This window comes from Podarcis erhardii (assembly GCF_964252035.2).
Source record: "Podarcis erhardii genome assembly, chromosome: 13".
Taxonomy (NCBI): Eukaryota; Metazoa; Chordata; class Lepidosauria; order Squamata; family Lacertidae; genus Podarcis; species Podarcis erhardii.
Genome location: NC_138502.1, coordinates 38,999,542 through 39,025,920, shown reverse-complemented (window position 1 = coordinate 39,025,920; position 26,379 = coordinate 38,999,542). Strand labels below are relative to the sequence as shown.

Genomic DNA, 26,379 nt, shown 5'->3' with positions numbered 1-26,379 from the left:
TTTCTGGGTTAGTGGAGTCTGTAACCTGAAGCGTATGTAACCTGAAGCGTATGTAACCCGAGGTACCACTGTATAGTAGATAACCTATAGCGGATAATCTATTTCACATGCCACGATGACTGCGGAGTCTGTGCTGAAAGGCCACTTAGTTAAGAACATTAAAAAGCCTTCTGGCCCATCTAGTGCAGCATTCTGTTCTCACAGTGGTCGGCCAGATGCCTGTAGGAAGCCCAGACCCGAGCGCAACAAACATTTTCCACACCTGTGATTCCTATTAACTGGTATTCAGAGACATATTGCCTCCAACAGTGGACACAGAACATAGCCATCATAGCTAGTAGCCATGGGTAACCAATTGCAATTGTTTCAGCCTATTTTACCAAAGGATGTACACAAGGCATGTAGAGAATTTCAAGCCACAATGTGCTGGTATAATCCAAGAAAATCAAAATCAAACTATAGATGGTCAGCATTCTTTTTCTCCCCTTCTCTCTTTTAAATGAGTGCTTCCCGTGGTTTTAAGGAGGCAGTTGTGACACTCTATTTTAACAAACTATTGCTTGACCCTGTTAAACTCTAGGTCAATCTCATATATTTGCATTTTTGACAAGGTACTCAAGTGGGTGGTGGTCAGACAACTCTGTAGACACTTTGGAATAAAGCTGATTATCCGGATTAATTTCAGATTGGTTTGGGAACTGAAACTGCCTTGGTGCATGATCTACATCGGAAGAAAGAGAGGGAAATGTGACCACTTTGATGCGTCTAAATCTATTGGACTGTTTCCATTCAACACTGGTAAAAACAACTGCAGCTTGTGCAGGTTTGTGGTCAATCCAAAATTGAGCAAAAGCAGAAGTTTTCTAATTCCTCCGTGTGAGCTTTCTAGAGTAGGATTGGAGGAACACATGTGTCCAAGGCTTATTCTAATAATACTAAATTATTAGAATTATAATGCTAAACTATTAGCGTTATGCCCAAACCAGATAACCAAATTGGCATAAATGCATAAATTCAGCTGGAGCTGCGCAGAGTCCATAGTATGGCTGATCATGCCACAATTCAAAAGGACCAAGAAAAAGAGATTCCTCATGAGTAGGCAACACCCTCACCTTTAACTGCACTCCAGAACCAATATAGCTGTACGCAGATAAATCCTTATGTAGATGTAAGGAACGTAGAAGCTGCTCAGAACCTCCTTGGAGTAACTGAAGAGAAAGTCGGAGAGTCATTTATCCAAATTAATTTCTTTTTCAGCTTTTATACTATTGTTATTATCCACAATTAAAGTACTTTAAAAGTTCTAAATGCTGTACAGCAGGGGTGGGCAGGTTCATTGATTCTACCTTCTCTGTTTCTAAAACCCCAAGATATACCTACCAAAGCCAGGTAAGGGGATCCCTGACCATTAGGCCCAGTCGCGGACGACTCTAGGGTTGCAGTGCTCATCTCGCTTTATTGGCCGAGGGAGCCGGCGTACAGCTTCCGGGTCATGTGGCCAGCATGACAAAGCTGCTTCTGGCAAACCAGAGAAGCGCACGGAAACGCTGTTTACCTTCCCGCAGGAGTGGTACCTATTTATCTACTTGCACCTGACGTGCTTTCAAACTGCTAGGTTGGCAGGAGCAGGGACCGAGCAATGGGAGCTCACCCTGTCGTGGGGATTCGAACTGCCGACCTTCTGATCAGCAAGCTCTAGGCTCTGTGGTTTAACCCACAGCGCCATCCACGTCCCCTACCAAAGCCAGGTACGAAAGACATATAGTTAGAAATGATGGGCAGGAGTTCCTCAGAACATATTCTAAGCTTAGGCGTTTGTTTTCAATACCAATTTATGTGGGAAAAGTCACCTTTGTTGGTTCTATTATTAAAGCTATTAGTAGCTAGAAACCCTTGTTAATTCACCACAAATGACCCAGAGAACTACCTGTAGATCCCAATCTTTCTTCTGCCCATGCCTGTGTACAGCTCCTGCACACAGGCCCACAATCTGAAGAGACATGGTTCAAAAGGAACATGGACTGAGGAGGAAAGAAGAAAGTAAGAAATGGAGCAGCTGCTCCTTCACTACTCACTCTATGGATGGCAAGAGGTTGGTCTCCCCCTTTCCGCAAAATTATTTCTGGGAGGCAGGGGGTATAGCCTTCCAGTGGTTTATAAACCTGGACGTGTATACTGCAGTAAATATTGTTCAATAACATATTTGCTCCACCCTTTAAGATCTTCCACCTGGCAACTCTGGGATTTTGGATGGGGCAGTCTTAATACTAGAGGAGCAATTACATTTCCTCTCGGATGCATGGCTGGGGTTTTGCTTCACACGCAAGAGCTCACTGTCATATTTGAGAGTAGAAAAATTTCCCTATGGGTCAGAAGGGCTGGCCATTCTCAGGTCACCTTGCCTGCCCCTATAAATGTGGCACCTTGGTCCATGTGTTTTTGTTATATTATGTATTTTTCTGCTGTGAACTGCCCTGGGAACTTTGGATGAAGGGCGGTATACAAATTTAATAAATAATAATAATGATCATTTAGTCCACCTGAATTAATTTTACTAACCTATTGCTGGAATTTGAAAGGGAGGGAAGGGGTTTCTCTGCAGTTTTCAAAACACACTGAAGAGATCTCAAAAAGGTGAAGTTCTTTATCTGATGGCACAAAACTATGACAGAATCACCCTACCCAGCTCTACCTCTCTTTCAAATCAGAACCAGTGAAGGTGGTGAAGGTCCTGTGTGAGTGTCTGGAGGCAGCTGGAGGATGGACGGTGGCTAACAGATTGAGGTTGAATCCTGACAAGACAGAAGTACTGTTTTGGGGGGACAGGAGGTGGGCAGGTGTGGAGGACTCCCTGGTCCTGAATGGGGTAACTGTGCCCCTGAAGGAGCAGGTGCGCAGCCTGGGAGTCATTTTGGACTTGCAGCTGTCCATGGAGGCGCAGGTCAATTCTGTGTCCAGGGCAGCTGTTTATCAGCTCCCTCTAGTACTCAGGTTGAGAGCCTATCTGCCTGTGAACTGTCTCGCCAGAGTGGTGCATGCTCTGGTTATCTCTCGCTTGGACTACTGCAATGCGCTCTATGTGGAGCTACCTTTGAAAGTGACCCAGAAACTACAACAAATCCAGAATGCGGCAGCTAGACTGGTGACTGGGAGCGGCCACTGAGACCACATAACACCGGTCTTGAAAGACCTACATTGGCTCCCAGTACGTTTCTGAGCACAATTCAAAGTGTTGGTGCTGACCTTTAAAGCCCTAGACAGCCTCGGTCCAGTATACCTGAAGGAGCGTCTCCACCCCCATCATTCTACCAGGACACTGAGGTCCAGCGCTGAGGGCCTTCTGGTGGTTCCCTCACTGCGAGAAGCCAAGTTACAGGGAACCAGGCAGATGGCCTTCTCAGTAGTGGCACCCGCCCTGTGGAACGCCCTCCCACCAGATGTCAAAGAGAACAATATCTACCACACTTTTAGAAGACATCTGAAGTTTAGGGAAGCTTTTAATGTCTGATGGACTACTGTATTTTAATATTTTGTTAAAAGCCGCCCAGAGTGGCTGGGGAAACCCAGCCAGATGGGCGGGGTATAAATAATAAATTATATTATTATTCAATAAAAAGTTGTACAGAGGAGATTTAGCAACACAATGTACTGCCATTAAGGCAGGAAGCTATAGCAGGCAACCTTAGAAGAGCATTTTCCAACCCTAGCTAATTACTTAGGTTGTCTTTTTGGAAAGGACTACCCCAAAGGAATAGTCTGCTGCAGAGGAGTTCAAGACTGGAATCCAGTTACTCTAATTGCTTGCTGGAAGTATAGGGAAATTATTTCCATCTGTATCTAGAACCGGCATCACCAACCCTTCCAAGAGAAACAAAAACAAAAAACCCAATGAGGATTCGATTTGGATGAGTAAGGCTTGAAGAGCCTGCCTTTGAGCAGAGCAAGGGGTTGGAGCCGATGATCTGTAAGTTACTGTATTTAGCAAATGACAAATCAAAGCCAAGCATATACCCTGCATGGATTAGTGAGATGTGGCATCTGTTGAAAATTTTACACACAATGAGGGACACTGCAAAAAGCAATCAAGCAGTCTTTCCTGGGAATTCAGAGGCACTCAACTCACTCACTCACTCACTCGGCTGCTGATTTCACCTTAGCATACCAAGCCTATAGCTCACCTGGTAGAAGGAGTGAAAGTTGCGCTCTCCTGACTGCTGCACAATCACCCGTGACTAGAGAGAAACAAGAGAAACAAGGGAAAGATTACGAGTTGGCTTTGCTACCCAACATAGTTTAAGTCTCTTGACTAGGGCATCAGTGATGTCATGGCAAAGTTTTAGAGGGCTCAGGCCAGAACACCAGAGTGGGAAACCGCCTATATAACATTAGTTAGTTAGTTAGTTAGTGACATGTCTATACTGTTTTGAAGTACTGAGCCTGTTTGTAAATTTTTGATGATGTGTTGCCATCAATGGCTCTCCCCCCCCCCCCCCCCCACGCATTGTAAAGTCCAATACAAATACGAGGTGGTGGCAGTTTTTTTAGTACTGCAATTGAACAAGCAACTAGGTAAAGAGCATTGGCAGCAGTTACACTTTGGATTTACAATAGAGGCACAGGACCACTATGGTCTATTTGCTGAGCCACTTAAAGGTGGGATGGAATGCCCAAAAGTTACTATTAAGCACTTTAGAGCAACAAAAAAGCTGGCTGAAAGAGGACATGGCAATGACAAATAGGGTATTATTTCTATTAGTATTTTTAGGTAATCCAAGATTTCTTTTTTTCCCCCCAATTTTTTTTATTGATTTTCAGAAAATTATAAACAAACTAAGACAAACAAACGTAAATCATAACCTTATTAAAAATTACACTTATTAACATTGCTAAGTCACTTCCTCACTTCCCCTTGGTTGAATTTCAATGCATATCCTTTTAACGGTTTTCCAAATCTGTGTATCTGAAGAAGTGTGCATGCACACGAAAGCTCATACCAAGAACTGACTTAGTTGGTCTTTAAGGTGCTACTGGAAGGAATTTGTTTTGTTTTTCCAAATCATAGTTCTTATAAAATTTAACTTGAACATTTAACATCCTTAAATCTTTTCATTTCGAAATTGAACATATTAATTCATCACTTAACTTATGTAAAATCCTAAGCCAATTAAGTATCTGCAAGCTGTTTCCAATTAATTTAACATATTTAATTAAATAATCATTAAATTTAGTCCATTCTTCCTAGGTAATCCAAGATTTCAGAACTCTTCTCAAGTACTGTATCTAGGGCCAGCGGCGTAGCTAGCCGCTCGGGTGCCTGGTGTGGGGTTGTGTCCTGCAGCTGGCGCGAGGCGATCCACGCTTATGGGGCAGGGTGATCCACACTTATGGGGGTGGGGCAAGCCTCTCTGATGCTTGGAGCCTCTCCGCTGCCTTCCTCTCAGCTATGGGGCGGCTGAGGGACAGGCAATAGGCAGACGCAGGTCCCACACTGCCGTTTCAGGCAGCGCAGAACCTGCAGGCGCCTAAGTCACCATGTCATTCCTAAAAAGTTTCGTGAGCCCAATTTTTTTTTTAAAAAAAAAACTCATTTTGTCACATACACCCCCAGTGATGACACCTGGGGCAGACCGCACCCCCTTCCTCCGCCACTGTCTAGGGCCTGTTCCAAATGAACCAAACTGGGCCAACTCCTTAAAAAATGGGATGCTTACCAAACCAGCAGAAATGCCTTCATGTTTTAATTTGAGATAGAAACCAACTTCACTTTTTAAAAAACAACCCAAAATAAATCACTAAAATGCCTTGCAAGCCATCACAGCTATAATGGTTGAGATTGAGTGCAATGTAGTCGTTAAGAGTGTTGGACTAGGAGCTGAGAAACCAGGGTTCAAATGTCCACTCAGCCATAAAACTCGCTGGGTGATACTGGGCCAGTCATTGCCTCTCAGCTGAACCTATACTGTTGTTGTGAGGATTAAATGATGAGGAGGAGAACTGTGCACACCACTTTAAGTTCCTTGGAGGGGAAAGATGGGATATAACTGTAATAAATAAATTATCCCAAGTGTGTCACTATGAGCAAATGGGGATATGAGTACCAAATATGGAATAACCCCTGAGACTGAGATGGAGATGGAGAGAGAGGGAGAGAGAGAGGCTGAGACTACATTCATTCTGCAAAGAGGCTCGAGGGCAACAAATGCAGATGCTTAAAAAAAAAAACACCCACACCCAAAACACCAGATGCTGTCACAGAAATCCACATGAAAGCCAGCCAGCTCTCATAGTCACGCAAAGCAAAACAGTCCCACCATCTAGTCCATTTTTAAGTGAGGTTTTCATCAACCCATGACTGAACATGTAATAGAAAGTTCTGTTACTGCGGCATGATCTTCTATTTTAAAACCATGGCATTTGACATCTGCTGTGATTTTATTTTCTGGAAAGCTCACTATGCTAAAGCCAACTCTTTTGATTTTTGTCCTGCTGGGAGTAAGGCATGTTCTTATCCCATGAGCTTTCCTTAGCGGATGCATACAATATAGTAATCCTTCTCATCATTCTAAAGTAAGTCTACGAAAAATCATGATGGCTTTTTACTGGCAAGGCAAACTTACCTTTTCCAGCAAGTAATTATTGATGTGCCCACCTATTGGGTCCCCTTTGAAATCAAAGTTGATATCCATATACTTTCCAAACCGGCTGGAATTGTCGTTTCGGTTGGTTTTGGCATTGCCAAAGGCTTCCAAGACACAGTTGGATTTCAACAGCATGTTCTTCACCCTTTGGAGAGCAGACAGGCACAAAAAGGAACAGGAAACCAGGTCTAGACGTTATGTATTTCTAAGTTTGCATATCAACATGTTTTATATGCAAGCAGCGGAATGGCCACATTAGTGATTTTGTGGGATTAAAAAAGCTGTGCTCATGAAAGGCTCAAGCAAAGTAGACCAAAACATGTCTCAACATAAAGCTCCCCTCCGGCATGTGGCTTAATCCAGCGCTGCTGGACACTGTATTCTTTGTTTGTATCTAAAGCTCAGCCCCATAAAAAAAAAACTTCTGCAGTGTTGGATGGCAGCTTGAGAGGAGTTCCCTACCAGGACAGACTTTGCTCGTGTGCTCAAGACATCGATTCCATAAAACATATTTTGTTGCACTGTGCAAAACATGAGCAAGCCAGGGCTGAACTGATACTACCCTTGCTGGTACCTTTCCCAGGAAAATCGGAGGCTCACTATGTCAGGTTTCTATTGGAAGACCGGACAAATGCTAGAACATTAGCAGTGGCAAAGTTTTTATCGGTGGTTGCAAGAGCAAATAATCCCTATATTCTGAACAAAATGCTTGCTTAACTTGGAGGTAGGCTGTATGAATTGTGTATTGCTTTGTAATGATTTGTTGGGTCTCTGGACCGTAATAAAGATTGATTATGATGATGATTAAAAAAAAACCCAGTCTGTTCAGCTCCAACATTGCACATTAAAAGCTCAATCTCTTCCCCCAAAAAATCCAGGCCCAAGTCTGCACTTCCAAAGCAACCCTTGAACCTAGGCATACCTTCAATGGAAGGAAAATGTGCAGCCTAGGGCATGCACCACGCATCCTTGGTGCCCAAAGGTGATTCATTCTACTACTTATTTTTAAGTTATTTTATTATCTGCCCCTCATCAGCTAGTCCCAGGGCAGGTTAGAACAATTTTAAATTTAAAACTTAAAACAGTTAAAACACATTACATTCACAAGAATAGGGTGAGCCCTAAAGCACGTAAAGGTAAAGGACCCCTGGACAGTTAAGTCAAGTAGAATTTGACTCTGGGGTGCGGCACTCATCTCCGCTTTCAGGCCAAGGGAGCCGGCATTTGTCCTCAGACAGCTTTTCTGGGTCATGTGGCCAGCATGACTAAACCGCCTCTGGCACACAGAACACTGTGACAAGTGCCAGAGCACAAAGAAATGGCATTTACCTTCCCACCGGAGTGATACCTATCTATCTACTCACACTGATACGCTTTCAAACTGCTAGGTTGGCAGGAGTTGGGACAGCAATGGGAGTTCACTCTGTCACATGGATTCAAACTGCCAACCTTATGATCAGCAAGCCCAAAAGGCTCAGTGGTTTAGACCACTGAGACAGTGCCTGAGGCACATATATTGGGTGTCAAAGGCCAGGACAAAGAACCAAACAGTACAGATTGTAATGGAACATACAGAAAGAAACAGCACTGAAGACATGTAGGACTCAAGCCATTTTAACACTAGCACATGGAGCTGTGCTTAGAAACCACGGGGTCAGGTAGGGGCAATTGTGTCCTTTGCTATCAGCATCACCCCATCCTTCACACAATTTAGCGGCAAGATGCTGTTGAAGCTTCCAGGTAATTATTCAAGGACAGCCCCATGTACCATATTACATTCCAAACATGTTCCCTCTTCCCAGGACCATAGTCGCCTTACCTTTCTACCTCAGCTCTCTGGCTTGGATTAGTAATGGCAGCTATGTACTGCATGATGTATTTGCTTGCTTCTGTTTTGCCTGCTCCACTCTCACCTGGGGGCACAGACAGGGGAAAAAATGTTTTCTAAGCTTTCACAAGAGTTCAAAAACATCACGTTGTAGTAGATATAAAGAGGACACATTTTATTCTCAGCATCACTCTACACGGTACTACAGTATTTTGCTGTTTAAGTCATTTCTGGTTTGTCAGTTTTTAATGCAAGCTGAATTTAAGGACATGTGTTGACCATGTACTGTCCCAAATTCAACTTGTAGCATTTCTAGTTGAAGAATAGCAACTGCAGAAGTGGGCAAGACCTCTGTATGGCATTCTAGAAAGTTGCATACAGTGTTGAGACAGTAGAAGATGGACAGAAAGAGGAACTGCTTACTTGTGGTATGTAAATTCATTCCACTTTTGCTTCTGGTGAACAGGTTTTAGGGTGGGATTTGCCTCAAAGCACTGCAAAACCCTTTTGACCGGTGTGGAAAAAATGAAACATGAAAACCATAGGAAGCAAAACAGCTCTCAAGCAATGTTCAGCTCTTTAAAAAGCACTGCCTGCCCCTAAGCTGAGGTTGATTCAACAGATTACAGCTCCTTATAATTCTAAGTTTTATATTGGAGATGGGGTGAGTGTTAGAGAAGGAGAAAGTTGGGAAAGGCGCACTGCTAAAAGCATAGTTTGTAGAATTGCTTCATCTATGTTTTTTGAAGCTTTGTTGACACTTCAAGCCTCAGCAAAGCTGCAAGTTTTGGCGGTATTCCTAATTTGCCATGGATTGACCCAATGGAACCATATTAGCACCATTAACACCAATCCCAAAAGCAGTGTTGGGTGGGTGACATTATTTCAATTGGGTCCTTTTGGGCAAAATTAGGAATGCTGATTGTACTTTTGCTGGCACTTGAGTGCCGTGTGTGTGTCTGCGCGCGCGTGTGTGCGTAAACAGGAAACAACAGGAAACAGGAAAAAACAACAACAACTACAGGGTGACTGCTGCATCCCTGCACTAGAAGAAACAACACAATTGCAGCCAGACTCACTTCCTTTGCTTCAACTTTCAAATGGGCTGTTAGAATGTGACTCAGGTTGGAGGTAGCAGGTACCCTGCAACACACCTGATATTACAATGCAGGTATCCTTTGATCGCCTCTTCATGGCTTTGTACGCAGCATCCGCAATAGCAAAGAGATGAGGGGGCCGCTCATACAGCTCCCGACCTTTGTACTGCTCGATCATGTCCCGTCCATAGATATTCAGGTTCTTGTAAGGGTTTACAGAAACGACCACTTCCCCAATAAAAGTGTAGATCCGTCCCTTTTCAAACCTAGGCAGGGCAAGACAAAGACAAAGGACACAGAGAGAGTTAACTTCAAAGGGCATACAAGAGCTTCTGCACATCTCCTCAGCTGCTTTTGATCATACCCGTTAGTCAATTGACCCAAGTATTTCACAGACTAACAGAAAGGTAATAACGTTTGAAAGCTTGTATGGAAAACATATGTAGTACATTAGGAAGGATTATAGGCACTGTACATGCCGCCAAGTTTTCCATGTAAACATAGAATCTGGTTATCTAGAAGCAGAATTAGACATCCTGAGAACCAGTTTTTATTACACTGAAAAAGAATCTAGCTCCCATGACAATTTTTATAGGTTCAAGTGAACATGTGTAAGAAGTTGTGATGACAGTCCTACTACCAGAACTGCCTATCAAGGCTCCAAATACCAATCTCACTATTCTGGAACAACTTTTAGAAGAATATTAAGCTAGTACAAGCAAACTGCCCCCCACATTCAATATGTGTGTGACTGTGCACACTCACATCACGCCGAATGCCGAGCCCAGAAGTGACCCAAAAAGTCACAAAAGGGGGTGGAACGGGAAATGGTGGGAGCAGAACGGGGTGCTTGCAGGCTTTTTCAATGGTGTCTCAAATACAGTCATACCACATGTCACGTTTGCTTCATGTTACGTTTTTTCAGGTTGCATCCTGTGGCAATCTGGAAGTACCGGAAAGGGTTACTTCCAGGTTTCACCAATCACGCTTCGTGCATGTGCAGAAGCACCAAATCACGCCATGCACCTGCGCAGATATGGCGCTTCAGGTCGTGGGCTTTTCATGTTGCAAATGAGCCTCCGGAACGGATCCTGTTCACAACCGGAGGTACCACTGTATACGCAATTTCACTTAAATGTGTGGTGCATTGGAACACAACTTCCGTGTAAATTGGGAGTTGCCTGTACTTTAATATACGATACAGAAAGTGACAACTGAAGCACTAAACAAGACCACTTTAAAAACATTTAAAAATCTAGTTGGAAAAAATCAGTTTGCATCAAAACAAATGTAAAAGGTTGTGTGAAAAAACTCTTAAGCAAGTCTAAATTCCCAGTGTAGGCCTAACAAAAAAAATAGTATTTCACACACATCCTTCCTAAACACAAATTCCAAGGTACTTTGTATTCAAGTTAGGAAAGGGATATCGGCTTATAGAATAATGTTGCCCTTGTGTATGGATAATATAAGGCAGAACTTTCCAAACTCTGTGTTGCGACACGTTACTGTGTCAACTGCAGAGTGTAGGTGTGTCACGCAAATGCTCCTGGGGCTGGAAAGGGGTTAGTTTCACCTCCTCTTTGCTAATAAAACTGAATTACTGGGTCGCGAAATGATGCATGTCTAAAAAAATGTGTCACCAACATGAAAAGTTTGGAAAGCTCTGATGTAAGGCAAGTCAGAGCGTAGGCTGCATAACTCACTTGCACACCTAGATGACATTAAAGCCACAAGAAAGGCAGCTTTAAAGGAGAGCATAAAATCCACAGTAACCATAGGCTCAAACAGCTTTCTCATAAACTGACTCAGTACCAAAGATACACTCCATGCTGATACAATCCCTGGGGTGAGGAAGTGCTATCAGTCCTAGCGATGAATGCAGAGATAGCATATTAGTGAACTCTTCTTATCCAGGTTTGTCTCTCTTGTTATTTTCAGGTAAGGGGGGGTGAAGGGAGGGGGAAACTACTGCAAAGTGCATGTTCCAATCAGCCACACTACTTAAACTGTGTATATTTGCTGTGTGGAAGGCTTTCTAAAACAGAAAAAAATGGTTCACACAACTCTACAATCCATTCAAGGGATTGACTCACCAGATTCTCAGTTTCAGGGACCCTGATGCAGTTATCTCATCCAACGGTATTAAGGGAATTTCTCAGAGATAAGCTCCAAGTCAAAGGGTTGTATCGTGGAATTCCTGCTTGGTAAAGTGCAAGCAGTGCAGACAGGATGTGATTATAAGACACTCCTGAACAAAAGGCTGTGGGCTTCCAAGCTAGGAAACTTTGCTCAACAACATTTCTTTTAAGTCCAGTGAGCCACACACAAGGAGATGATAGCACAATATTTCTTGTTAACAATGAGGGGAAATGTAAGAGCATTTGAAATATGGCACGGTGATCAAAGTTCTTTTTAAATGTCAGGAATGTGTTTGGAAACCAATGAAAGAGTACTGTACAAATCATAAGGAAAGATAAGGAACGTGTGAGAGAGACACAACAGCAGAACGAGCAAAGTTCACAAGAGAAGCTCATAACATAATGCTTAAGGCCAAGTGGCCAGTCCCTGGTATGTGACTCAACAATTCTGCCTTATCAGAAAGGTCAAGTGGGTCACGGACTAATGTGATAATAATGAGCAGAATAATGTGTTGCTTTGCAGCTGGCAAGTCCCTATTAAGTTCTGCTCTGCTGCTCTATCCTTTCCTGGTATGTCATGGTGGCCCTGATCTGTAGCAGAAGAGGAATTCTGCTTTTCTTCCTCAAGAGCAGGGCTCAGAGCCCAGAGAGCTTATAAGGCCAGATGGGCACTGTAACTTTGGCTCTGGGCTTCCACTCAGGCCTGCTGCCACCTCTGCTCTGGGGTTCTGGGGGTGATCTTGGCAGGTCTGGAGCTGGAGGAGCAGGATCACTTTGGGCACACTGTTTCCCTTTAACCTGTGGCTTTCTCAAGCAGGATATCTTTGTAGGTGGTGGAGGCATTAGTCAGCATCTGCCAGCTCCCCCTGAGCTTTATAAGTAATAGGTCCAACAATAGGGCACTCTTCTGCTGCTGCTGTCTCTTTCCAGTTCACAACACTGTCAAACCAGAGCTGAGGAAAAGAGACGTTTTTCTCACTCTCAAGTCAGTCACATGGCACCGAGTTTCCCTACTCGAGGGTAGAGACTAAAATGCTCTCTGAAGCTCTAGAACTGTCTTAAATGTTCCAGACTGCATGTGTGTGATTTCACAGAAACCATAAAGGGCAGGCTCTTAAGTTCAAAGGTCTGCGTCTTTAATCTCCTTTTGAGGTCCAAAAGGATTCTAGCACACCTGTGTGAGAGTCTTCCCTATGGATGACCTAAGTCAGGGGTCAGCAAACTTTTTCAGCCGTGGGCCAGTCCGCGGTCCCTCAGACCATGTGGTGGTCCGGACTATATTTTGAAAAAAATAATAATGAACGAATTTCTATGCCCCACAAATAACCCAGAGATGCATTTTAAATAAAAGGACACATTCTATTCATGTAAAAACACCAGGCAGGCCCCATAAATAACCCAGAGATGCATTTTAAATAAAAGGACACATTCTACTCATGTAAAAACACGCTGATTCCCGGACTGTCCGCGGGCCAGATTGAGAAGGCGATGGGGCCGCATCCGGCCCCCGGGCCTTAGGTTGCCTATCCCTGACCTAAGAGATTGTTTACTGTGCAGCCACCTCTTCCCTGCCCACCACATTTTCTTTCAAAAAAACACACACAACAGCTCCCCATCTTCTGCAGCCTATTACTAATCCTTCACCACTAGGTGGGATCAGTATACTTCCTAACTCACTCTAAAAGCAGATAGCTGACTGAACCACAATCCTGGCCCAAACACAGTGCCATGCCCTTAAAACACACAGCAGGATATGACAAATCCTTTTCCATTGCTCAATTTGAGAAAGGAAGACCAAACCAAGTGTGCGGTGAAGATCACAGGTTGCTCCCTTCTCAGCTGCTGATGTATACCAGTGCTATATGGAGTTGCCTATGTTTTCTAAAGTACCGTAAAACAGCCACTCAACATGAGCTCAGGGTTTCCAAATACAGTATTTTAAGTTTCATGTGCTACTGCACACGGGTGTAGCCGGGAGGGGGGCAGGGAGGGGCAGTCAACAAAATCAATAAGAATATATAGCTGAGGTTCTGCCCCCCCCAATAAAATACATGCCCCTCCAACAAAAATCCTGGCTACTGCATAACATCCAGATTGCTATAAAGATGCTGCAAAAAAAAAAAAAAAAAAAAAAAAAATCCCAGCAGTGAAGCACCTTCTGCTAATCTCACACGAGATATTCCTTAACCGTTTCACAAATTCTCAACCTATTTGAATTCTTTTCCCACTGAACACACAGGTAAAGGGAGGCGGAATCCCAAATTTCATTTAGTGTGGAATGTTTTCTTACTGAAAGCATTTCCTTTGTAAGTAGTGGGAAAGTTCAGCATTACTGACTTGCTTCCAAAGACCAAGGAGTGTAGCCAACTAAGTCTTACTCAGAGCAGACCCAATTAATTGATGGATCTGACTAACTTAAGCCCACTTATTTTAATGGATCTGCTCTGAGAAGCATTTAGTTAGATATAGCCCAGAGAGTTCAGGTTTCAATGGAGTTTTACAATGCCAGAAGCATTTTGATACATCCTCCCTAGACATTGATCTCGTTTTCGCTCTTGCTTATGAAGTATGCACACCTGCAATAAATGTTAATAGATTTGCAAGTGAAAACCAAAGAGTCCTACGCCCTTTTCAACTCAGCATTAAGGGCTGCCAATTCCAGAGTAGGAAATGCCATTCAGCGTGCATTTTGAGCCCCTCCTTTCCTGAATGGGACTGAGAAGCAAGGGCAGGGCAAGGATAAGCAATTTACTCACATACAACTCTTAAACAGGGCAAGTTCTCCTTTGAAGGAAGTCTGGAAGGGGAGCAGGATGGGCTTGTAATTCTAGGGTTGCCAAAAGGTCAGACTTTTACTGGCCCGACCAGAAATTCATCCTCCTGCCCTCCTGCCAGAACACACACACACACACACACACACACACACACACAGCTCAATAACTTGTTTCTCTAAATCAGGCATGTTGAAAGGTTATTGCAGCAGTTTAAGAAGAAAGTGGAAGGATTTGGGAAATACAGAAGAAAAAATGGGGCATGCCACTATTTAGGGAAAGGCAAACTGCAAGAATATGGAGTTTGTGAGGGGAAACTGTTTTCTGCACAGTGCAATTTCGGCATATTACAGAGCAAAAGACCTTGGACAGAAGCAAATAAAAGCCAAACCACTAAACGCAGGAGTGTAAGAACACTTTTCTTTCTGCTTGCGTCAGTGGGTACTGTGAGGCATTCCTCCTCCACATTTGAGGGCTGCGGAGTGCAAGCCAGGCTTGGGATGCCTGTTTTATCTGCAGATATTATGGCAGAAAGGAAAATAAAAAGGCAGCAGAGGGATAACTGATTGGTTTCCTGGAACAGACAGAGGCAATGGTGCCTTCTGCCAATAAATCAAGAAAAAAAAATGTTACCATTGCCACCTGCCTAATTTGTTTTAACCAACCAACTACCTAACTCCAAGTAATTATACTATACACAGAGAAAGAAAGAACACACACAGAGAGAGAAAAGAATAGAATAGGAGGCACCTGGAAGGACCTCCCTGACAAAAGAAAAGAAAAGAAGAGTTACAAGTTTTTTTGCCTTTAGGATAATGCAAAACAAAGGGTAATGCTAAGCACACGTGCTTCAAATTCCATTTCACTAAAATTAACAGAGAATGTGATCCAAGCAAAAGTGTTACATACACACAAAATACACACATGAAAACATTAGTAACAGCTTTACAGAAGGAGGAACCAAAGGAGTGTCAAGTAAAAGAAGATTTGGTAATGCACCTGCAGTATTTAGCCCCTTCGGAAACACTGCACCTGAATACCACACTATTTAGCAAACATCTGAGCTTGTTAATAATTGGGGGAAAGAGTAAGTTAGGCCCCATATAATGCAGGCTCTTGCTTGAGCTGCAGAAGTTCTTTAAGGTGCCTAAAAGATTATGCTTCTGGAAATGTTGGGGGGTGTTTTCACTAATTTTCAGCAAAGTCAACATTAATGACGTGGTATTGGCATTGAGGAAATTTGACATACAGTATTATGCCAAACCCTGCAGCTGTGCATTAGGCTATCATCAAAACTGAACATCTTAGGACTCAGAATAATGGCACTTTAACCAATTAGCATTGCATTCTTTAAAAAACAACACCTGAGGTACAAGTTTTGCTCTCATTATAGGGTGCAATTCTACACACAGATGTAGGGGTAGGTCTCATTGATTTCAATGGGATTTTCTTCCAAGTAGACATTCATTGGGTTGTTGTTCATTCTCATTTCTTAGCATTTGCCTGGTTTCCCCTACTTACCTCCAATATGGCAGAAACATAACTCTTTCACCACTACCTCATTCACCTCTTTTCTCCCCAACTTTTTCTTTTAGTTGCCTCCAACCCCAAATAATCACCCTTTTTACTCCAAACAACAGGTGTGGGGTGAAAAGCTTCACAACAAGGACATTACATTATAAGGTCATAAACCAATCCTCATTCATGACAGGAATCTAGACATAATACAAGGGGGGGGGGGGAGAAGTGTTTTGATTTCCTTACTATTTTACCTGTGGGATTTGGAATGCGCTCCTTTGGCCAATTTCCATGTACTGAAGAAATGCTTCCTGGTAAAGCAACTAAAATCTCTCACCTTGGGCACATTCATGAATTTCTTTAGCTTAAGTTCTAATGAAACAAACAAGTGTTGTACAAGGGTAACAGTTTAGTGATCCCTTTTATCTGGAGACATCACCATGGAGGGCATGTGAAGCCAAGAATCTTTCACACTGCACTATGAATGAACCAAGAGCAAAACTTGTAGCAACCACAGCAGTGTATGAACTACCGTATTTTTCGCTCTATAAGACGCACCTAGTTTTTGGAGGAGGAAAACGAGAAAAAAAATATTCTGAATCCCAGAAGCCAGAACAGCAAGAGGGATCGCTGTGCAGCCATCCCTCTTGCTGTTCTGGCTTCAGTGAAAGCAACGCAAAGCCTCTTTAGGGCAGTGGGAGGAAGGCTCCCCCTGCCCTGAAGAGGCTTCGCACAGCTATCCCAGAAGCCAGAACAGCAAGAGGAATCGCTGCGCAGCCATCCCTCTTGCTGTTCTGGCTTCTGGGATAGCCGAGCAGCCTGCATTCGCTTCATAAGACGCACACACATTTCCCCTTACTTTTTAGGAGGGAAAAAGTGCGTTTTATAGAGCGAAAAATATGGTACATACCACTAGTGGGTACCACCAGAGTCACAGAGGACAGGCCTAGATTGCTACCATATAGGAGATGGAAGATTACACACAAGGGACATACTTTGTGACAATTAATCCCAGCTGCAACCCCCCCCCCCGTTTAATTTACACTGAGTCTTGCTGCAATTTAGCCCCTCTGCTTCCTACTATTGAAGTATAGGAGCGGAAACACAATATTTCTTATAGGTATCCCGAGCTGTTTCTTGCCATCAGCTAGACACAAGCTGCTAATGCAGCATCAGATGCTTCATTGTTCTCTTAAAAATATTCTACATTTGTCAAACTCGCACTCGGTACTGCTCTGTGAACACTGGGAACTTCTGAATAGAACATTGTGTTTGAGCCTGGGCTTTTGAATGTACCGATTTAGTTCTCCAGTCCTAGAAATAGTCAGGAAAGGCAGCAGGCCTTCTCCGAAGAACATAAAACGCGCAGAAATAATTGAACTCGATGTGCCCCATAAGCTGATTCAGGACAAGAAGATGCCAGGGTAACCAAAACAGTATACTATATTGCCTTTTGTTTCCTCTTCCCATTTTTTGGTTTAAACAGACCATTTATTATCACCAGTAGCAAACTAATGGGGAAATATTAAATTAAACTTTCTAAGGCAAGATAATGTGTAACCCAACAGAGACTGAGCACAGTATTATTGCTCTTTTGTTGGCGAGTTATTTCATGCCTTGCATGTTAATGCAACGCTACAGTGTATTTTCCATGTTAACACATTATTGTAAGCAGCTTGTCATGGAAGCATCCTGAACTCCTTAGAACTGGTGCTTTATTTCTGCACCACAGAAAATGCAACAACAAATACATAACAGAGAAAGTGCTCTGGTGCCAACCCAATAAGTCTCAGCAGGCACAAGAATGGTTAGGTACCAGTCTTGGAATTGCCCTCCAACATTATAATGAATGTTCTGACCACCAGTTCAGGTGGACACGGGTGATCCAATACACTTATGGGGTGCATGAAATCCCCTAAAGAATCCTTGTGAAAACACATTTCATAGCAATTTACTAATTTCCTACTCTCATATGCAAATCTATTCATCTTGCTGACAACTCCTGTACAGTACATCTAAGCATGAAAGATATGCATAATGTTGTACATAGAGGGTTCCGGGGCATATTCCTGGACATGTACTCAGCCTTCCCAAATAACACTTGAGATGGCAATCCTGCGCACAGACCTCTTCAGACTGCAGGAGGGGCTCACTTGACTGACTACTGCTCCATTTAACAACTATATACGTGTCAAGGAGAAAACTTGGCTAGAACCCTTCTCCTTGACACCTAGTTCTCTGCAGGAATTTATTATTATTTGGTATGGAAAGGCATTCAGTCATGCAACACCTCACCTTCAGTCTGAACTGATCAAGTCTAGACACAGGATTATCACCTCACCTGCTGCTTGTGAGAACTAGGGGCTTGTACAGGGTGCCAGCCAGGCCCTTTGGTCCTAGCAATCACCTGCACAAAAGGAGAAGGCATCCAGAACACACCCAATACTATACACACGATGTAGAAGATTGGTAGCGGCAAATCAGCTCCCTCTGAAGCTCTGAAAGCCACTGATCAAGAGAAACCCAGAAGTACTTGCTAAGAGATGCAATATAAAACCTCAATGAAGATGAAGCAAACATCCATGGAAGAAGAGAATCCTATAAGAAGCGAAGCCAAAGGCAAATTTCTAGCAGCAGTTTAGCATAGCAGCCACCCAAATGTGCTATGCTAAGTATGAAAGCTCAGGAAAGATGTGGGCGCAGCTCTCCCTCCTCCTGCCTTCCTTCACTGACTGGCTAGTTTAAGAGGGAGTCTGAAATGCCTTATCCTAGTCCTCTTCGAATGCCAGTGTTGGATTAGCACTCCAGTCAACAAAGCCTTACAAGCAGCGAATTAGAGATGTACAGCTGTGTGTGAGGACTCTGCACATTTGCTTGCTAAAGATATGGTTGCAATCAGGTCCGGGGACTTGAGAGGACATAAGGTTAGAGCAATACTGACATAAATGGCTGTTGATATATTGGACCCAGCCAAGGAAAAATATTAAGGCACTAGGACCATCATTTTCAAACTGGGGAACCCCTAAATTCATTGGAGGCATATCAATGGATATTTTATCATCATCGCTGTCACCACACAGCTATAGGGAGGGTGTTTGCTCACACACACAGTTCACACGGGTGTGTGCAGTCTAATGTCTAGTGACCTGCATGTATGATGATGTGCCATAGAGCAGCCTTCCTCAGCTTAAGAGCCCTCCAGATGATCTGAAGAACCAGCACCATTGGCCCTGAGCAAGTCCTAGGAACGCCAGACAGTATGGTTAGTGTAGTCTAACATTTGGAAGGCAACGTATTGAGGAAGGCTGTTCAAGAACATGTCAAAGAATGCTCTGCACTGAGCAGGAGGTTTGTGGCAACAAGTACCATATTTTTTGCTCTATAACACGGGTGTCAAACACAAGGGCCGCAGGCCGAATCCGGCCCGCCAGACCTCGTCATGTGGCCCGTGTAGCCGCCGGCGGCCACCAGCCTTCACCTTTTATTCTCGCTTTTCTTTTCTTTTTTGACACAAGAAAGCCACCTCTTCAGCGCATGTGCAGCAGCCTACAAGCCAGAGAAGGTCTGCCCTCTAGCGGCGCCGGCCGTTCTACACAGGAAACCTCCACTTTACATGCATTCAGGAAACCTCCACTTGTTTTTATATTGAGCGCATGCCATCCTGTGATGTGACAGATCCAACGGCTGCCTGAACCCTTCTCTCCTGTACTGTAAGTACATATGATGTATGAATATCTACTTGCCATTATTCTGACTATGTTTCTGCTTTCAGATCTAGTTATTACTTAGATTATTATAAAAAACAGTAATAATTGAATGCAGTGACAATAATTTATGATAATAAAGAGTGGACACATAGTTCTACAGATACAACCGACTCTTTGAGGGTGACCAAACTGCTGATGCGGCCACTGATGAATTTGAGTTTGACACCCCTGCTCTATAAGACTCACTTTTTCCCTCCTAAAAAGTAAGGGGAGATGTGTGTGCGTCTTATGGAGCGAATGCAGGCTGCACAGCTATCACAGAAGCCAGAACAGCAAGAGGGATTGCTGCTTTCACGGCGCAGCGATCCCTCTTGCTTTTCTGGCTTGAGATTCAGAATATTTTTTTTATTGTTTTCCTCCTCCAAAAACTAGGTGCGTCTTGTGGTCTGGTGTGTCTTATAGAGCGAAAAATATGGTAAGTGTCCTTAAGCACAAAAGTGAAAAGGCTTCCTTTTAGGTGAAAAAGTCTGAAACCCTCTGGCCTAGAAAAACCATTCTCCAGACCCATTTCTGATAGTCAAGGAGTATCTATGCTTTCCAATAACCATCTTAAACACATTAGGATGTCAAGGCAACGTAGCCTTTTACCAAGATACATTTTAATAAGAGCTGTGACAACCACAGTAACTTTCTCTGCATATGGACAAAGCATTTTTGACCTTGAAAGATGCAATGCAAATTTATATTTGATCTTTGGTTATTATTTCCATTCCAGGAAAAGTGTAAGATGACATGTCTAAGGTAATTTGCATGCCTATGTCAACAAGATATTGGAACAACTGTCCAACCTCTCGTCTACCTACCGCTAAAAATCATTGTACTAAACACTACATGCTACATAACAGTACTCTATTACTAACAGGAGGAACTCGAGCTTTCTTAGAACTTAACCCTCTGACCCAGGATTGGGAAGGGGTTAGTTGCTGCTACTCAACCTGAAGGGAGTATATTCTGCTTATGCTGAGAGGCCCTCACTCTACACGCAAGGGCTAAATTCTGATTAAGCCCTGACTGAAAACAAGCCCTCCATGGTAATATCCAGGAAAAAACAGTACGTTCCATGACAAAACAAAACTGATGCAACCCCAGCTGGAAAAACACAGAGGTATGAGACATTAGTTTGCAAGTTCCGACAAGTCACCATTACTTGTCAACAACTAATAGGTGAAGTGGCCCATCATAATCGTACACTTTTTTTAAGATACAAAAGGAGATGGAAACAATGGCAGGAACAGTGATCTAAAAAACAGGCAAGGCAGTCATCTTCCTTAAAAAAAATTATTAGTAGAGTTCAAGCTTCTGAAATACCCAGAATCCTTCAAACAGACTTAAAAGTGGCTAATTTGCACTCAAGAGACTTAAGGATGATGATAAAGATAATTGGTACATAAATAAATACACTTGTAATCAACTCTGAACTATATACAGTGGAAAAGCAGCTAAATTTGCCTCATGAAGATGGCACATGGCTATTTGGGGCAATGCACTTGCCTACAGGTGGCCCCTGTGACATAAGGAAAACAATCTCATATATTTAGCTACAAATTGGCTTCATGATGTCAGTATCCAGAAGAAAAAGTGCCACAGTGTTCACAGAGCTGCTGCCTGGCAATATTGCTTGCCATATGCTATTTTCAGCAGCTATATGTTCTTAAAACAGAACTCCCCTATGTAGCAAGAGAGTGGTAGTACTTCCATTTCACCACAGGTGGGACTTAAAAGTCAGTAGCCAGAAATAGCAGACATTTGTTGCCTCACAGCAAGCAGCCTCTCTTGCAGGGATGGGGAACCGGTGGCCCCAGGGTTTGAAATTAGCAGGGCGCCAGGCACATTTCGCGCCTAAAAGTTCTTCATTTGTGGTCTGGGTGCCCCTTTTTTGCGCCTGGCTGACAGTCAAGGATTACTGAAATGTATTGTGTTTTGAAGCCTCGAAGTAAATGTTAAGGATAGACAATATGTTAAGGAGTTTAACAATAAAGAGTAGAGTGTTTTGAAAACTCAAGTATGGTACCATTATTCTTACTGCAAACACAAAATTAAACATGTATTAACAATTTCTGCTAAAAATGTGATATTAACAATGTGTCACTTATGTGAATTGTGTATTAATTCATGCTTATCAAAAGAATAAAAAGTGTTGCTGCCACCCCACCCCACCCCTTGGGGTGACTATACATTCTGTTTTGGCATGCACAACCCAGGTCCCAGAAGCCATTTGGCTCCTAGCTTTTCTATCCCAGTTTCTAACACTGTGTGACTCTCTAGATACAGTTGTACATTGATTCTCAAACAGAATGCGTTCCGTCCCGGGACCATTCAAAAACCAAGGTGTGACTTCAGATTGGCTGCAGGAGTGTCCTGGAGCCAATCAGAAGCTGCAGAAGCCATGCCAGATATTCAGCTTCCAAAAATCATTCGAAAACCAGAACACTTCCAGTTTTTGATTGTTCGGGAGCCAAAACGGACTCCCAACTCCAATCAGCCCCAGCCAGCATGACCAACAGTGGACGATGAAAACTTTAGTCCGACAACATCTTGAAAGCCTAAGGTTCCCAACCCCCAGATTCTTTAGCAGTTGTGTGAACACAACCATAATGCTCTGAAATCAGTACAGCAACAACAGCCTGTCCCAAACCTTACAAGCAAAAGCTAATCTTCTCCTCAATCACCCCAAACTAAGAAAGCTGGTACCATTATGTAGAGTAATCTACTCCTGTTTACAGACTCCAGTAAGCAATTGGTATTAAGATGGCCACAAAGCAGAGGAGGTAGGGATGGAAGGCAAAACTCCTCCCCATTTTTCAAGGTGGACTGCTGACAAGCTCTGATGACACCATGGGAGTTGCCTCCTGGAATGCAAAAGCAGGAGTGAAGTGAAACTTCCCAAAGAGCAGGATCTGGTCCAGGGTTTGCCAGTTTCTGTTTAGATGCAGTACCTTTGCTGGGAGAATAAAGACTTTTAAAATGGGAGATGTTGACATTGTCTTGACCAAGTGGTCAAGAGAAACCCAGATCTGAAATGATAAAATCAAATTCAAAGCACACAATGTAAAAAAACTTTTAGCACGAATAAGCACAGAATCCCACAATAATTTGCATTCCCTGCCAACCGTGCAGGCCACAGCAACCGAAACAGATCATAAACCAATAATGTTCATGAAATCAAGGACAGTATCAGGAGTGTCAACTGTGCTAGGGAAAAGGAGAGGTATTAGTTTATTAAGTAGACAACAGTGTTAAACATCTACACTATACGTATGATTATGAAGTTTAAGCAAAGCTTGTAAAGGCCTTAAAAGGGTGTCCTTTCTGCCTTGTAATCCCATTCACTCACAGACTTATTCATAAACATTCCAAAGACTTGAGTAGTAGTAAAACCAGACATTTTTAGAGTGGGCATGTCAACCCCTCCCTCGCCCCTTGCACTTCCTTTCAGCCAAGTTACTTTCTCGTGCCTCAGGCCCCAGGTATATAAACATACAGACCAGAAATTGGTTTTCTGTACACTGTTGGTCACTGGTGTTTGTTTACTTGTGCTACAGTGTTCAGGCAGTGGCTTCAAGATTTTAAGAAGAGTATTAAACTGGAGAACATTTAATGTAATTTTCAGGATCTGATGAAATGGTGAACACTCACAACTTTCATAAGCAGGGGCACGTATTTTATTTAAGCTGCAAGGCAGTGACTTTAATTTGCACTAGGGATTACCGGGATTCAGCAGCTGACCCTGTCTAAAAAGAACATGCAAACAATTTTAATACTGGTTGCAGATCACTACAGTTTTATGCATGCAGTGGCTATTGCCTTAAAAAATCAAGTTGCAATAAATTCAGACTGATGATAAAGGATTCTGTCTTATTTTGTCTAAACAGGTACAGTTTAGAAATCCAAATCCATATAGCAATGCTTGCCCTGCTCATTTCTTCATACTCCACACACAGACCAAGCATGCCCTTTGCAGCCAACATGATAGAATGGCAAGAAGAACAGAAATAATGATGTAATAAGCAGATTCTTACATAGTATATGAAAACGGCACAGTGTCTGTCTGCAATAAGCTACCCATGCCAATAATGTTCTGTAGGTAGTTCCACGGTTCATCAGTTCCACTGTCTACATAATCCTACATGAACCATAGTTCCCTGGAATCTAAGCTTGCAGGCCCTTCAGGTAACTGCAGCTCAGGAGATTATTCCACTATGAGAATACTGAGAGAATAGTCTTATAGTCTTATTCTTTATATTAATCTTTATATTAAATGTATAGAGCGCCCTTCATCTGAGGATCTCAGGATGGTTTACAGAATGAAAACACAAAAATACATAACGTAACAGCAAACAAAACAATAAACACCCCCACACATAGTTTAAAAGGCCACAGATTGTTGATTTAGCCAAAGGCCTGGAGAAGAGGAATGTTTTTGCTTGGTGCCTGAAGACATGCAACGCAGATGCCAGGTAATGGTCCCTGGGGAAAGCATTCCACAAATGGGGAGTCATCACAGAAAAGGCCCGTTCTCATGTTGCCACCCTCTAGACCTCTCATGGAGGAGGCACATGAAGAAAGGCCTCAGATTATGATCTCTGGGTGTGGGTTGGATCGGTTAATATGGGGAGAGGTGGTCCACGAGGTATGGCAGAAAAAACATTAGAGAAGCATTGAGTTTTTTCCATTCTATTGCTAGAGAAGGGATTTAACGAACAAACAAAAATCACATTTATTTATCTAGAAAACACCAACATTAAGGTCACATCATCATGCAGCAAAGCCTGAAACAGCAATAAATATTTGCTGGATAGTCTTTGTTCCAGACAGCACATTTGCAGTGCTACAGTGGGTTATTCGGTATTTCCTCCTTCACAGTTGGCACTGGACAATTCATAATCATAATAAAGAAGGACTTGAAAAGAACAAATCGTCTTTGTAGTTCTCTGGAGGAAACAAGCAGCCAACAGCAAGCAGTAAAAATAGCTGCAAACTTGGAGCTCTCTAGCCAACCGATTTCAGTGATTTTTGGGCACTAACCCAGATTTTTTTTATAAAAAAAAATAAAGTAAGGAAAAACTCCCAGCTGAACTTAAGTGAGCACTGCAGGGATATTTGCATATTTCTGAAAGTCACAATTGTGACCAATTCAAAAATTTTATCATTGACAAACACCTCCCTCGTGATCATACTTTCCCACTGCTGCCCATTTACTCCTGTAATAGGAGAAAGTGTGCCAAGCTAAAGCTAAATTTTGCACATTGCTGAATTCAGTGTTTGCATACCAAACGTTATTCTGCTGCACATAAGTTGGAAAGAACACACCTGAATCAGAAACTAGTTCCCTACAGATACAAATTTGCTTAATACATATTTTTCTTGCCTATCATTTATCAGGAGCTACCGTTTTCCTATTTAACAGATGCGGCAGAACAGGGTTTCATGCTGCCCAGTGAAACAAGTCATATTTAGCCTGTGGTTCTCTTTGCCAGCATAAACAAGAGTTGTGCTTGTTTGGCTTAATGGTAAGGACAGTGTCGATCATCCATTTAGGCTCATGACTGAAATGTAAGACAAATGTTGAAGCTAAAGCCAACCAGATGTGATGTACTTTTAAAAATCTATTTATACCACCTGTCCTGCATACATATGAACAGACAACAGAAGAATGCTTACAGACATCAAAAGATATGACTGCAAATGTGTCACAGTAGTGTGGTACTGGACATCGTGACTACTCTGGTTTCTTAAATAAATGGATAGTGTAGTTTGAGTTTGGTCCCATTATGCCAAAAATCAGATGAACTTATGCCAAAGTCACATTTTGGTCCAGCATTTTGATTCAAATGGCATTAAACATTAACAAAGCCCCCTCCCTCCCCCCTTAGGAACCCTCATGCAGAGTTTGGCAATGATAATCTTGAGAGGCGTCCAAACCAGAGAGGACAAACAAGCAAATGGACAGACAAACCACTTTCCAAAACACACAGTAGATTGCGTGAAATATGTCCTCCTACCTAGAAGCATGCCCTCTAACATTAGTAAAAGTTGCAGAGCAAGTAAGAGTTTGGATTTGATATCCCGCTTTATCACTACCCGAAGGAGTCTCAAAGCGGCTAACAATCTCATTTCCCTTCCTCCCTCACAACAAACACTCTGTGAGGTGAGTGAGGCTGAGAGACTTCAGAGAAGTGTGACTAGCCCAAGGTCACCCAGCAGCTGCATGTGGAGGAGCGGAGACGCGAACCCGGTTCACCAGATTACGAGTCTACCGCTCTTAACCACTATACCACACTGGCTCTCTTTTTCCAGCTGAACCTCCCTGGGGAGATAATTCCACAAACGGGGAGCTACTGCAGAAAAGGCCTGTTCTCAGGTTGCTACCCTCCTGACTTCTCATGGAGGTGGCACACAAAGAAGGGCCTCAGAGGATGATCACAGGGTCTGGGTAGGTTCATATGGAGAGGCGGTCCTTGAGGTATTGCGATCTTGAGTCATTTAAGGTTCAATAGGTCAGAACCAGCAATCTGAATTAGGTCCACAAACTAATCAACAGCCACTGCAGAACACTGTAATATGCTCAAACTGTCTTGCCCGGGTGAGCAATCTAGCCACCAAATTCTGCACCAGTTGAGGT

General features: G+C 43.0%; 1 protein-coding gene across 2 annotated transcripts in view; it reads right to left on the bottom strand.

The window, feature by feature from the left end:
• Positions 1–26,379, bottom strand: part of MYO1D (myosin ID) — a 175,922-nt gene that overhangs the window by 135,290 nt on the left and 14,253 nt on the right. For both annotated transcript variants that reach the window (XR_014150687.1, XM_081837683.1), the window contains exons 2-6: positions 9,621–9,829; positions 8,458–8,551; positions 6,618–6,783; positions 4,179–4,232; positions 1,113–1,208 (exon numbers count right to left, since the gene is read on the bottom strand). Coding sequence is in view for 1 of the 2 variants with exons in the window: in XM_081837683.1 (XP_081693809.1) it covers positions 1,113–1,208; positions 4,179–4,232; positions 6,618–6,783; positions 8,458–8,551; positions 9,621–9,829 (619 nt within the window). In the remaining variant the exon portion in view is untranslated. The remainder of the gene's footprint in view (positions 1–1,112; positions 1,209–4,178; positions 4,233–6,617; positions 6,784–8,457; positions 8,552–9,620; positions 9,830–26,379) is intronic.